The sequence below is a fragment of the Lactuca virosa genome, chromosome 8, assembly GCF_052849685.1.
Source record: "Lactuca virosa cultivar CGN04683 chromosome 8, Lactuca_virosa_CGN04683_v6, whole genome shotgun sequence".
Taxonomy (NCBI): domain Eukaryota; kingdom Viridiplantae; phylum Streptophyta; class Magnoliopsida; order Asterales; family Asteraceae; genus Lactuca; species Lactuca virosa.
In genome coordinates, this window is record NC_136433.1 from 333,523,481 (window position 1) to 333,537,539 (window position 14,059).

The following is a 14,059-nucleotide window of genomic DNA, read 5'->3' on the forward strand; positions in this document are numbered from 1 at the left end:
GGTCTCAAATGATTCCTGCTACTCATGGCCCCATTGGAAATCCAACCACTTCCTTTGCAGACGAGTGAGGGGTACCGTAATTGTAATGCTCGGTTCTGGTATAAGTAAATTCTCCAATTGTTTATATTTTCCTTTGGGACTCGACGAGTTGGAAGCTTCAACTTGGCGTGTCGATAGGGTTTTGGCCGCGGAAATTAATGAACCAACTCATCGAGTCGAGGTGTCCTAACTCGGCGAGTTGGCGGCTGGGAAGGAAACCCTAATTTTTAGGGTGTTTCTCATTATTTAAAGGCCTTAAGTCCCTTGGTTGGCCTCCTTACAATCCTCCTCTGTCCAGAAACCCTAAATAGTGTGTATTATCTTCTTTTGTGAGTGTGTGAGCTTGTGGAGGGCCTTGAGTGTTGATCTTTTGTGCTCTTTTGAAGAAGCTTGGAAGTTGGAGGTGTAAAGCTTGGAGAGAAGACTTAGATCCAGAATCTCCCCATTTGTTGAAGTCTCTTGGAGGTATCAAGTTTATACCTTGCTTTGTTATCATCTAGATCTCTTTGTTTTGTGGTTTTGTCTTGATTTTGGGCTCATGGTTGGTTTGTCCAAGAAGTTGAGTGTTCCAGAGGTTGTTATGTTAGATCTGACCTTTTTATGACCTCATTTGGTTGAAAGTTGCAAGATTTTCTAAGTTCTAGGTCCCATTCATGCAATAAGTCCTTTATTAGCCCATCTTGAGCCCTATGGTTTCTTTTTAGCAGGCATGGACGTAAATTTGGAAACTTTACATGATTTCCCATCCTTTGGATGCCAAATCTGCATTTTGGGTCTATGCCTTTGGATTTTAAGGGCTTAATGGGTCAAACCTCACTCTAATGAGTCTAGGGTTCGGGTTTGACTCATTTTGGTGGTTTCTAAGGGTAAGGTTGGAAACTTTACCCTTCTAGACATCATTTTGGAAGAGATCTGAGATTTGGAGTTCCTAGATTTGATGGAAACGGCTTAATGCATTAAGTTGTTGAATTTATGGCTAACTCGACGAGTTCATTAGTGAACTCGGCAAGTTGATAATATTGTTCCCAATTTGTGAAGTGAATGGAGAAATACGACGAGTTGAGGACAACTCGGCGAGTTGGGTCAACTTGGACCGTTGGCTTTGACTTTGACTTTAATATTTGACCAAGTTTGACTTATAAGGGGTTTTGGGGCATTTTGAGTTGTATTTAAGGAATTTTTTCTGTTTAGGGGTTGAGTAGAGTTGATATTCGGAGTCAGGACATAGTCAGCTATTGTTCAGTACTCAAGGTGAGTCTTCTCACCACACTCATGGGTCGAAGGCACCAACGCCAGCCAATTAATGGTTAGGAGATGATTTGTATTGGAGTATGTAATTGTTTGCTATTTGATTTATCTGTGGACTTTTGTGTAGACCATGGGAGGAGCCCATAGCATTTGGAAAGACAATGGGAGGAGCCTGAAGCTTAGTGAGTTCAACAAAAATCATCATTTGTTTACAAAATAGTTTTCAAACATGTCTAATATCATAGTTTACCAAAATCATAAACAAAACATGAGGAGGTTTACGATCATGCCTTCGCCTTCCCGTGATCATCTGAGGTACTTGAAACATAAAGCAAAACTGTAAGCCCGAAGCTTAGTGAGTTCCCTCAAAATACCAGCACAATACAAAACTAGCATCATAATAATAAATAACATGCATATAGAGACTTCAACCTGACTGGAACGCCCCACCGCCCTACAGTCTATCTAGACCGCTCATAGAACCTTCAACATGACCGGTACACCACACCGGGCCTTCAGCCTATCTGGACCGTTCTCCGGGCCTTCGGCCTGACTGGTATACCCCGATGGCCATCAGTCTATCTGGGCCGCCCTGGGTCTGTTGGCCTTAAGCACAAAGCAGGACCGCCTCAACCCAACCACACATACACAGTCTCGACACACATATAATAGATAATCATACAATTAATCAGCCAATAACCATCACAAAGATCTTACAGATCACTAAGCATAGCATCATCCTATCTACCAGGATTCAGATCTAACAGATCACTACGGTACTCGGTCATACGATAATCGGGATAACAATCCAAAGGGACGGCCTTGGTGCCTTCAATCCATAAGTACAGTGAGGAAGACTCACCTCACACTGCTGAATCACACAGAAAGTCTCCGACTGTTGGCTCACCCAAATCCTCGCGGCCATAACAGATAAATATGGTAATTATCTTGAATATCGTCTGATTTACTTCCTTGCGAAGTTCCAGCTATATTTCTTACTTGATACTTTGCGAAAATTTGGTCTAAATGTCCATTTTTCAACTTTTATTTCAACAATGTGTCCTTTTTAGCTGCAAAATACAATTATAAAGCAATTAAGTACCTTTTGTCCTATATTTATTATTAAAACACTCATAAAAGTACCTGAAATGTTCATATAAATATGTATAATTTAAAACACATCAAAATACCTCATACTTGGCTTTTGTTTTTCCTCAAAAAAGTCATTAATGACTTAGGCAACAAAACCAATCGAAATAATTTTCTATAAGCAATTAAGATCAATCATTATGTTATAGATGCTAAAAAGGATGTATTAAAACAATAGTCAACAATTATATTCATTGAGCAATAATATAAATGTGAACTTTGCAATACCCCAAGCATACCTTCTCATTGTAAAATGAAAACTTTTAGATAGGACACCAGGGTACGAACTTGTGTTTAATTCATGTCATTTCGTGTTTTGGGAAGATTTGGTGGTTTTGTGGATGTGTTGAGTCGGTGATTGGTGCTCGATTCTACCGGATTCAACATCAGGGCCACCGCCGGAGCCGAAGAAGACAGTAGTGGAGTCGGAAAAGACAGCATCGGAGCAGGTGGAGATGAAAGACGGTAAGGGATTTGATCGGATTCGGGTTCTACATGAAGCATTACAGTAGGTGTTACACGTGGCAATTGAGTTGACATCTAAACCTGCTGATTATGATGGGTGTCACCGGGTGACCCCTTCAAATTTACCAAAAGGACCTTTTAAAACCTAAAAATACAAGTTTGTGCCCTTCAAATGAAAAAAATAGTCATGATGGACCATTTAAACCAATATACTAAAGTTTGTTGGGCTACAATGACAATAACTCTAACTATTTTCTCTCCTCAAGGTCATGTTGTTTACTTTCCATAACTTTTTTAGTTCACAATTTTATAATAACATCTTTAAACTTTTAATTTTTTTAGCACTTCTTTATTATCTAAAAACACATGAAATTTATTAATTTTATAATTTTAATAATTACGCATCAAGATCAATTTTTTTATTCAAAATGTTACGTTACAACAGTAACAATTTAATAAAAACTATAATTACTAGACTATGAATGTTGTAACATAATTTTGTTTTGCATGAAAAAATATATCAATACTAATATCTTATTATAGAGTACAATAAAAAGGTGTATAAATTAAAAAATATTAATTAGTCTTCTTCGTTTGATCCATGGTTGTCAAAATCGCGATCCTGATCGTAGGATCGTACGATCCTACGATCTTAGGTATGAAAAACGATCTGGATCATAAAAAGATCGTATTTGGGGTAGGATCGCAGGTAGGATCGTAAGATTGTAAGTAGGATCGAGATCCGATCCGATCCTACCTCCCTTGAATTTTTTTTTTTTTTTTTTTTTTGCAAATGAGTTTTTTTTTTACCACTTTATGTTTTTTACCTTTACCAATTCAGCATTTATCATTTTGTGTTGCGAATTATGACTAATATTTTGAAGTTTTTATAACTTTTGAACGAAAAATTGAATGTGTGAACTATTTTTCATTATTAAAAATTATAAATTAAAATTATATTTTATTTTGTGGGATCTTAGGATCCCGATTCCGATCTTACGATCCCGATCTTGCAAACCCAAAAACGATCCTACGCAGGATCCCGATCTTGACAACCTTGGTTTGATCTCTGTACACCTCGAATTTATCTAGATTTATTATTTTGATCTAACAAGTTAAAATGTAGATGAATTATCTTGTAATTCTGTAAAAATAAGTGACAAGCATATGGGAACCGATGTCAAAATAGATCTAAGTGAAATACTGAAGTCACCTTAGTTCTTTGAATTTTTGTTTACTATATTGTACTTAAAAGAATATCATCAACAAGATATCATTAATCATAGTACATATTGTCAATAATATATATATATATATATATATATATATATATATATATATATATATATATATATATTTTGATGATATTCTTTTAAGTACAATATAGTAAACAAAAATTCAAAGAACTAAGGTGACTTCAGTATTTCACTTAGATCTATATATATATATATATATATATATATATATATATATATATATATATATATATATATATATATATATATATATAAAAGACTTAATTAATATTTTTAGTTTTATATAATATTTTATTGTTTAAAGAATAACTAAACATATCAAAATTAATAAGTTTTATATTCACAGTTAGAGATTAATATCAATATATTTTCAAACAAAAAATTGCCGTTACAACATTTACTATTTAATAATTGTAGCACCTGGTTCCTGGTATGTATTTTATTTGAGTATTTTGCATTTTTGGCCTGGGACTCGGCGAGTTGAAGGACCAACTCGTCGAGTAGAAACGGATTTGACTCGGGATTTAAATGGCGGACTCGTCGAGTCGGCTGCAGACTCGACGAGTAGGCTCTGACTGGAAAAAAACCCTAATCTAAGGGTTTGCACCCTATTTAAACGTCTCATTCAGCCGCCCTTCGTCCCTATTGCTTCCAGAAAACCCCCCATAGCAAACCCTAGCCGTTTGTATAAGAGCTAAGGCTTTTGTGGTGCTTCTTGGTGATTTGAATTCAAAGGAGAAGGAAAAGCCTAGAGGAATCAAGAGGAGACCAAGGGAGTTCAAGTTTGTGCACCATTTGCAGTTCACAGAAGGTATAAAGTCGATGCCTTGCTTGTTCTTTTGCTAGATCCCTTTTTGGGGAGATTTAGGGCTTTTATAAGCCATTCTTGGTAACCAACCATGATTGCAAGCATGGTTGGGGGTTGAGGCTTCGGATCTAGGTCGATGAAGGAGTTACAAGGCAGAAAAGGGTTGCTTTTGCACCCATGGAAGCCCCCATGCAACCCAAGAGTCTCTTTTACAGCCTTTTTGACTCAAAGTCCCATGCATGCACGTAAAGTTCGTAACTTTACATGCTAGATCGAGTTTAAGGACCTAGATCTATCATTTGGACAAGAGTTGTACACCAGAAATCAAAGAAATAAGACTTGGACTGTATCGACTCGGCGAGTCGTTCTTGGGACTCGGCGAGTCCGAGGCTACACTTCCCTTTTCTGTTATGGGTCAAAGAGACCCAGTGGAGTGCTGGAAAGGTTTTTAGAGGGTCCAGGGGAGTGACCCAACATATTGGGCTAAGCCATAGTCCTGGAGTTCATAGGACTCGGCGAGTGCATGAACAGACTCGGCGAGTCCAAGGCAATCTCCCAACTCTTGAAGATGAACTCGATGAGTTGTTCATACAACTCGGCGAGTCGAGGAAAGGACTGGTTTTTAGGATGAGGATGGACTCGACGAGTTGTTCATACAACTCGACGAGTCGGATGAAGGTTCATTCGATGCTCGTATAGAAGGAGAACTTGTCGAGTCATTTCTAAACTCGACGAGTAGAGACGTGGATGAGGACAGTTAAAAGGTTAGGGACTCGACGATTTGACGGCCCAACTCGGCGAGTTAGGTCAACTGGAAGTTGACTTTGACTTTGACTTTGATTTGGACTTGGTCAGGGGTAAAATAGTCATTTTACCCTAAGAGTAGATATCAGATTATGACTGAGTGTTTTGTGGGGATTATAGCCGGAGGATTTCCGGAGCAGCAGCAGACAGAGATTTCCGGCACAGATTATCAGCAGCTACTCGTACGAGGTGAGTTACCTTCCAGTAGCGGTGGGTCTACGACCACAATGCCGGACCACCAGTAGGAGTTGTATGTTGGATGATTGTCTTTGTGATATCATCCAGGTTTGCTACTACCTGATATGTTATATGCTAGCATGATATGTTATATGTGATAGTAGTAGAGTTCGGTTGTTAGGACCGAAGGGTAGGTCAGGCCCCCCAGATATGTCTGACAGTATGTGATGATATGTTGATATGTTGGCATGATATGTTATATGTGTTAGTGGTAGTAGGAAGGGAATAGTCCCCAAGTTCGGTTGTTAAGACCGAAGGGTAGTTCGGACACCCCAGATATGTCTGATAGTATGTTTGTGTTATGATATATGTGATAGTAGCAATAAGGGGTGGAATAGTCCCTGAGGTTTGGTTGTTAGGACCGATGGGTAGGGCAGCACCCCAGAACGGCTTGACACGGGTAGGTCAGCACCCCAGAATGGCTTGACACAGGTAGGTCGGCACCCCAGAATGGCCGTACGGGTAGGTCGGCACCCCAGAATGGTCGTACCGGGTAGGTCGGGCACCCCAGAATTGCCCGGAAGTATGTATGCTATATGATTGTATGGTATGTGGTACATGGGGGAAACTCACTAAGCTTCGTGCTTACAGTTTATAGTTTTGGTTTCAGGTACCTCTTCAGCGAAGGGGAAGGAGCCGGCGCGGTAGCAGCACATCATACACACTCGCATTGATTTTCCGCACTTAAGATATTCTGGGATTGTATTTTGACATGATGCTATTTTATGACTTGGGCTTTCAGACATGATATATTTTACTTGGTTTTCTTATGAATGCTTTTATAATCAGTTAATTAAAATGAAATTTTTGGACTCGAAATTTGGGATGTTACAAGTTGGTATCAGAGCCCTGGTTTGAGGGATTCGGACACACCCTCGGGGGTGTCTGGACTTAAATCGAGGGATTAAAAGCTTTTTACAAGAAAATGGTTTTCTAAAAGATAAGTTAAAGGATTTTTGAGAAAGAACGAAGTGTGTGATGTGCGCGACCGGCCGAGCTCAAGTAAGTATTCCCCAAAGTACCCATACAAGTTTATGTTATGTTTATCAGCTTCAGTAGAACAGCATGCTAGAATAGGACTAAGGATCTAGGAATGATGCCTTATGTGCCTGCTTTATGTGTTTCAGCTTATGATAATTGCATGCTAGTATTGAGTAGACAGCAGTAGGATAGCCTGTTTAGGTTACACCTGATAGTATGAGCTTAGCATTGTATGCTAGTACAGTTTCCTGTTATGAGGATAGGATTGCTTGAGATCGTTCCCTTTGTCTGAATGCTGCACGCTTTGTGCTATGTGGGACTCTGAGTGATGGGAGTTAGCCATTAGGTGAATACGTCACGTCACATGTGATCAGGATTGAATAATCTCAGAGTGTTGGATTTGGCCCTATTGCGCAGCTCTCATTTGAGTCTAACCGTTGTAGGGACGAGTCTTTTACTCGAAGGATTATCTGAGCCTCGTCACATGTGATGGTATTCAGGTGATGACTAATTGGCATTACAAGGAGGCATTCAGCAGCTGAGGACTGGTTTGGGTAGAGTCAGAGATTTTCCTAGGGCAAGCCTAGGATGAGAGTAGCAGAGATCAGTAGTAGTAGAAGGGACTTGGTGGAGTCGAGGCGGTCCTTGAGGAAAGTACGGATAGATGTGGAAGGTAGTATGGGCCCATACTACTGAAAGCAGAGGATCCGTACTCAAATCGAGGAAGGCTGAGGCAAGACCAGGGAACTTGTGATGGGTGTGATCCCTCTAGATGTATCAGTATCACTGACGGTTGTTATTATGTATTGCAGAATGGTGGTACTACGTCCGAGGCCAGCAGTTGGCAGCTCAGGAGAGGGATCGGATTCGGGCTCAGGTTCCGAACCAGTGGATGAGAGGCTACGCGAGTTCATCGCGTCCGAGATCACTAGAGGCATCCTTGATGCGACCTCGGTCATCTTTGGGTCGATCAAGGAAGGGATTGTCGAGTTGATGGAGGATCGCCTCCGGGCGTTCAGGAAAGACATGGCGACCAGCCAGTCGGGATCACACACACTGTCCTTTAAGGACTTCAGGGGAAGTGGTGCGCCGGATTTCCATGGGGCGAAGGACCCCATTGTGGCCAGACGGTGGATTACAGACATTGAGTCTGCACAGTTGACCAGCTTCTGCCCCGAGGGGTCGAAGGTGAGATATGCAGCAGGGTGCTTGAGAGACAGGGCCAGGGATTGGTGGGAGTCGGTTGGGGACTCTCAGGGAGCCTCGGCAGTTGAGGCTATAACATGGCCGGACTTTGTGACCCGGTTCAGCAGTGAGTTCGCGCCAGCTGTGGAGCTTCAGCAGCTGGCCAGGGAGTTTTTGGATATGAGACAGACTACGGAGACTGTGGCGGAGATCACCGCCAAGTTCCGGGAGAGGGCGTTACTGGTGTCCCATTATGCGGGAGATGAGGATATGAGGAGGACCCGCTACCATGACATGCTACGAGCTGACATTCGGGAGCATGTTAGTTTTTCAGCTTGCCCTACCCTGGATTCCATGATTGCCAGGGCAAGGGAGAGGGAGATTGATCTGGAGCATATCCAGAAGAGGAAGGTAGAGGAGGGACAGACGACTAGGGCTTCGGGGAAGAAGCCCAAGGGATCAGATGGTAGGCCGAAAGGCCAGTCAGGACAGGGCCGCTGCAGGAAATGCGGCAGGCCGCACGAGGGGGCGTGTAGGTTGGGATCGTCGGGCTGCTACAAGTGCGGCAAGACGGGGCATTTCAGCAGGGATTGTACCGCCCCTGCACCCACTATTCCGACATCTGAGTTGTTGTGTTTCCACTGCAACCAGAGGGGCCACAAGAAGGCCAATTGCCCCCAGTTGACAGCAGCAACGCCGGTGAAGGCGCCAGCTCCAGCGACCCTGCGGATTACTGATGGCCGGCAGGGCAAGGCAGAGGCTCCAGTGGTGAGGAGCCGGGCTTTCCAGTTGACTACCGAGGAGGCACGCGCCGCACCCGATGTGGTGACGGGTATGATTCTTTTCCCTCTGATCTATTTATATGATGTTTATGATATTGATATTTTCTCTGTATGTACATGTTAGGATCGTTCCATGTGAACGGTATTCCGGTACAGGTTTTGTTTGATTTAGGTGCCACTCGATCTTTTGTTTCTCTTGCGCTCAGCAAGAGGTTTTCTGAGTCTTCGGGCAGGTTGAATTGCCCTTTAGAGGTAGAGATTGCCGACGATCGATCGATGCGAGCATCAGCAGTTTTCCGAGATTGTGTGCTGAGGTTATTCGAGGAGCGATACATGGTAGACTTGATTCCTATTCCGTTGCGTGGGAACAAGGTGATTATAGGCATGGACTGGTTGAGCCCTAATGGGGCGGTGATAGATTGTGCACAACAGTTAGTGCGGGTCAGGACCCCAGGTTGGAGAGATTTGGTGATCCACGGTGAGAGGCCACATCGTGGACCCACATTATGTTCAGCAGCAAGGGATAGGCGCTACCTTCAGCAGGGCTGTGCTGCGTATGTCGCCTATGTTATGGATACCCGGGAGGCGGGTAAGGCGACGGTGAGCGATGTTCCAGTGGTGCGGGACTACGCAAATGTGTTCCCATAGGAGCTTCCTGGGATACCTCCGGAGCGGCAGGTGGAGTTCAGGATCGACCTTGTCCCTGGTGCGGCTCCGATTGCCAGGGCACCGTATCGGTTGGCACCTCCCGAGATGCAGGAGTTGTCTACACAGTTGCAGGAGCTGTTAGACAAGGGATACATTAGACCGAGCAGTTCACCCTGGGGAGCCCCGATTCTGTTCGTGAAAAAGAAGGACGGGTCGCATCGGATGTGTATAGATTATAGGGAGCTGAATAAGGTAACGGTGAAGAACCGTTACCCACTCCCGAGGATTGATGACCTCTTTGACCAGCTACAGGGAGCATCTTGGTTCTCCAAGATTGATTTACGTTCAGGGTATCATCAGATGAGGGTCAGAGAGGAGGATGTGCAGAAGACTGCGTTTCGGACGTGTTATGGCCACTATGAGTTCGTGGTGATGCCTTTCGGGCTCACCAATGCTCCTGCCGCATTCATGGACCTCATGAACCGCATGTGTAGACCGATGCTGGATCGGTCAGTGATAGTTTTCATCGATGATATCTTGGTTTACTCCAAGACGCAGGAGGAGTATGAGGAGCATCTGCGAGAGGTGTTAGGGACTCTACGGAGGGAGAGCTTGTACGCCAAGTTCTCCAAGTGCGAGTTCTGGTTGCGCGAGGTGCAGTTCCTTGGGCACCTTGTCAACCAGAACGATATTTTGGTCGACCCGGACAAGGTAGAGGCCGTGATGAGATGGGAGGTTCCGAAGTCTCCATCCGAGATTCGGAGTTTCCTGGGATTAGCCGGCTATTATCGTAGATTTCAGAATTTCTTGTGTGTGGATCTCAGCATCGATTTTGATTTGTGGTCTGAACCTGTTAACTGAATTAGCAGTCATTATATGTATAAGTTTACGAGAACTCTAGGGCTAAAATAGTGGTTTCTCGTGAAGCTACCAGACCATCTTATTCACTGGAGCTCTAGATTTGAATCTTAGAGGGTTTTAAATGATATGAAATATAAGCTACTGGAATGTGACCCAGAAGTGATGGGTGGTGTCGCTGGAATAGTTAGGAGGTGGTAGTGGCGGAATAAGAGAAGGATACAGAGGGTATACACGGTCGTAAGGATAATTGTTTTATTGTTTTATTTTTTATTATTTATTATTTTTTTTTAACTAATAAAAAAATAAAAAAAATGAAAAAAAAAATGTTAAGGATAAACTGGTCATTTCATGTCAATAGAGATTAAGCATGCAAGAAAAAACAAAATTAGAGACTGTCCGAGTTAATTTTTGAAAAAATGGACAAAACGTACGTTTTGACACATGCACGATGGACGAATGATGTAATGTACCCTAATTATTTTTTTTAACGACAAATCTACTCAACTCCTATAAACTACTCCTAAATCCTTTTATATCCCTAACAGGACTTGAACTTCGACCTCAAGGAATAAGGGCAACACCTAATACCGCTGGGTAAGAAGCCATTTGGTAACTTACCATTAGTATTTAATAGAAAACTTGTATAAAATAACAAGCAAATGGATTTACGTCTAGTTTTTGAGTTTTAGCAAAGAAGCAAAAATGAGAAGAAAAATAAGGAGAGAAAAGAAGATAAAGAAAAGGAAAATAAATTTGTATCTTCTGTTTCCGAATTGAAAAATGATTGAAAAAAAATTAAATATTTTGTTAATTTTGTTAATGATCATTTGTTTCCTTCCTTTTATTTAGGCTTCCTTCTTTAATAAAACTTATAATACGTATTTCTTTTATAAAACACAGAATTCTTATTTCTTTAGGCTTCCTTCTTTAAGGCTTATGGGAGTGGAGTGCGGTTTTGGCCGTACTCAATGCCACATAGGCAGGGAACACCGTCCCCCAATGCGGTTTTGGGTACGGTTTTGCTGCACCTCACCCAAAAACTGTCGCACTCTCTTTTACCTCTCTCTTCATTCATGTGTCTTTCTCTCTCTTCTCCTTTCGCTCACTTCTCTTTTTCTCTACCATAGTTTCCACACCCTATGTGTGTGGTTCCTACGTGTCAAAGGAGAGAGTGCGGTTCTTATGACATCACTCCCTCGAGTCTAATAAAACTCATAATATCTATTTCTTTTACTTTGTACTTACTTCGATACATTTCCTTTCTTTTCTGTTTCTTTTATTTTCTACTTGCTTCAATACATTTCCTTTCTTTTTGTCGTTAACTCTAAAAAATGATATTAACGAATATACGAGTTTACCCTCTTATCGACTCACTCATATTCTTTATCCAACAAAATTCATAACAAACCCTACAGATGCTGCAACTCCAGAAAAACAGTGGCCGAACAAACTAAACACTGGAATCGGCAATGGGCAATAATTACAGGTTAACGACGCAATTCTGCTTTACATACCTTGTTAAAAACGCCATATGAGGCCCGATTTCCTTGTAATTTTATATATTTTTCATGAGTTTTCGTCATATATCCTCATTTCAGTACTTCCTATAAGTGTAGACAATTAACAGGAAATTAATTCAGTTTTGTAATTTGTTATCTTTTTGGGTATTCATTCGCATAAATTAAGCTTTTTTAATTGTAATGTAGCTATTTGTAGATCTATCTTGAATAACTTCTCATTTTCTGCCTCTATGTGCGGTCTAAATGTTCATTTGCTACTTTTAGTTGTTTTTTTAAGTAAAATTAACAAGATGAATTGATGATAATTGATACATCGACCATTTTACTTGATATATGAATGAATTATAGGTTTGCAATTGAAGTCAAAAAACCTTTACACATACTACATGTTGAAATGCAAAGGGGGTGTTTCAACGTGCGATGTGAAAAAAAAAAAAAAAAAAAAAAAGTGATTATTTGAAAAAGCTCTGTCATAGCTTGTAAATTTACAAGCAAAATAGAAAAAGCTTTGCGATTGAAAAAAATAATAATAATAAATATACGGGTGCTGTAATTGTTAAATTAAGGATATTATAAGTAAATTTTTCACAAAATTCAATAATGAGTTCTTTTTCTTATTTACCTATAACATCAATCTTCCATTTGTAGGCTTTAGCAATGACCAATTCTTGCTTCATTAGTCTCCGCAATATCCACCATAAAACACCATCAATTCACCTTCCAAAACGAAAGAACTTTCAACTTGACCTTCTAAACCCATTGACTTTGACTTTGACTAGTCAACTCTCCCCAGCCCAACGTTCAGAAGAATGGTTTGCCCTTCGAAGGGACAAATTAACCACAAGCACCTTCAGCACTGCCCTTGGTTTCTGGAAAGGCAACAGAAGGTATGAGCTATGGCATGAAAAAGTCTTCCCTATAGACTCGAAAGCTACAATCACACGCGCCATGGAATGGGGTGTATACAATGAGCCAGCAGCAATTGAGAAATATAAAAGCATAACAGGTCGTGAAGTAACTTCATTGGGATTTGTAACGCATTCGGATGATAAATACAATTGGATTGGGGCATCCCCAGATGGGCTTCTTGGGGTTGCCCCTAATTTAGGGATTCTTGAAGTCAAGTGTCCGTTTAACAAAGGGAAACCGGAACTAGCTTTACCTTGGACGAAAATGCCCTTTTATTATATGCCTCAGATTCAAGGTCAAATGGAAGTTATGGATAGAGATTGGGTCGATTTGTATTGTTGGACACCAAATGGGAGTACGATATTTCGTGTTTGTAGGAATCAAGAATATTGGATTTTGATTCGTGGGATTTTGCGGGAATTTTGGTGGGAACATGTGGTCCCCGCTAGAGAAGTTTTGGCTATGGGAAATGAGGAGGAAGTTAAGAAATTTAAACCAATTTCAAGACATAAAGAAACGGGATTTGTGATCCATAAGAGCATAGAGTTGGCAAATGAATCGAAGCTTTTATGTCGAGAAATTGCAGGACATGTTGAGTTTTTCATATAATGTTATTGTGTTTGTTATAAAAATGGTTAAATGCAAGAAATAGCAATGTACTTTGATTGATTGGTTTATTATAGTTTTCTACTTTCTTTTTTTCGTGCTTGTTGAAAAACTGACCGATTATAGTAATGTCACAAAATGCAAAGCATTTGATAGATTTTTCAAAGAATAATGCCGTAATAAGAAAAGAAAATTTGAAAGTACACTCATGTTATGGTTAGATTCTTGAAAGTAAAACGTCTTACTAAAAAATACTTGAACTTACAATGTTGTAATAGAAATAAATGAAAGTAAGATGTTATATTACACAAGTAAATGAAAGTATGTTGTTATTTATTCCATTTAGTCGTTGTATCATAGTTTCAACTCTTTTCCATCACATTTTGTTAATCAATCACATATCTTTTTTGCTTTAATGAAAATCACTTTTAATAATGTCGACATTCTTTCAATTAGTACATCATTCTTTCCTTGCCGAACATTAGATAAACATCCTCGATTACTTTATTATTTGATACATTTATTAATAAAGCACCATACATACAATTCGTTTACATACTT

The 14,059-nt window shown here is 40.6% G+C and overlaps 1 protein-coding gene across 1 annotated transcript; it reads left to right on the plus strand.

The window, feature by feature from the left end:
- The first annotated feature begins 11,795 nt into the window (after positions 1-11,795).
- On the plus strand, positions 11,796-13,591 carry LOC145129232 (Restriction endonuclease, type II-like superfamily protein). The gene is made up of 2 exons (XM_079063943.1): positions 11,796-11,949; positions 12,632-13,591. The coding sequence occupies exon 2, from the start codon at positions 12,641-12,643 to the stop codon at positions 13,499-13,501; it is 861 nt and encodes a 286-aa protein (XP_078920069.1). The 5' UTR covers positions 11,796-11,949; positions 12,632-12,640; the 3' UTR covers positions 13,502-13,591.
- Positions 13,592-14,059: the final 468 nt, after the last annotated feature.

Coding starts and splice junctions, on each gene's coding strand:
- LOC145129232 (XM_079063943.1), top strand. CDS start 12,641: ATGACCAATTCTTGCTTCATTAGTCTCCGCAATATCCACCATAAAACA.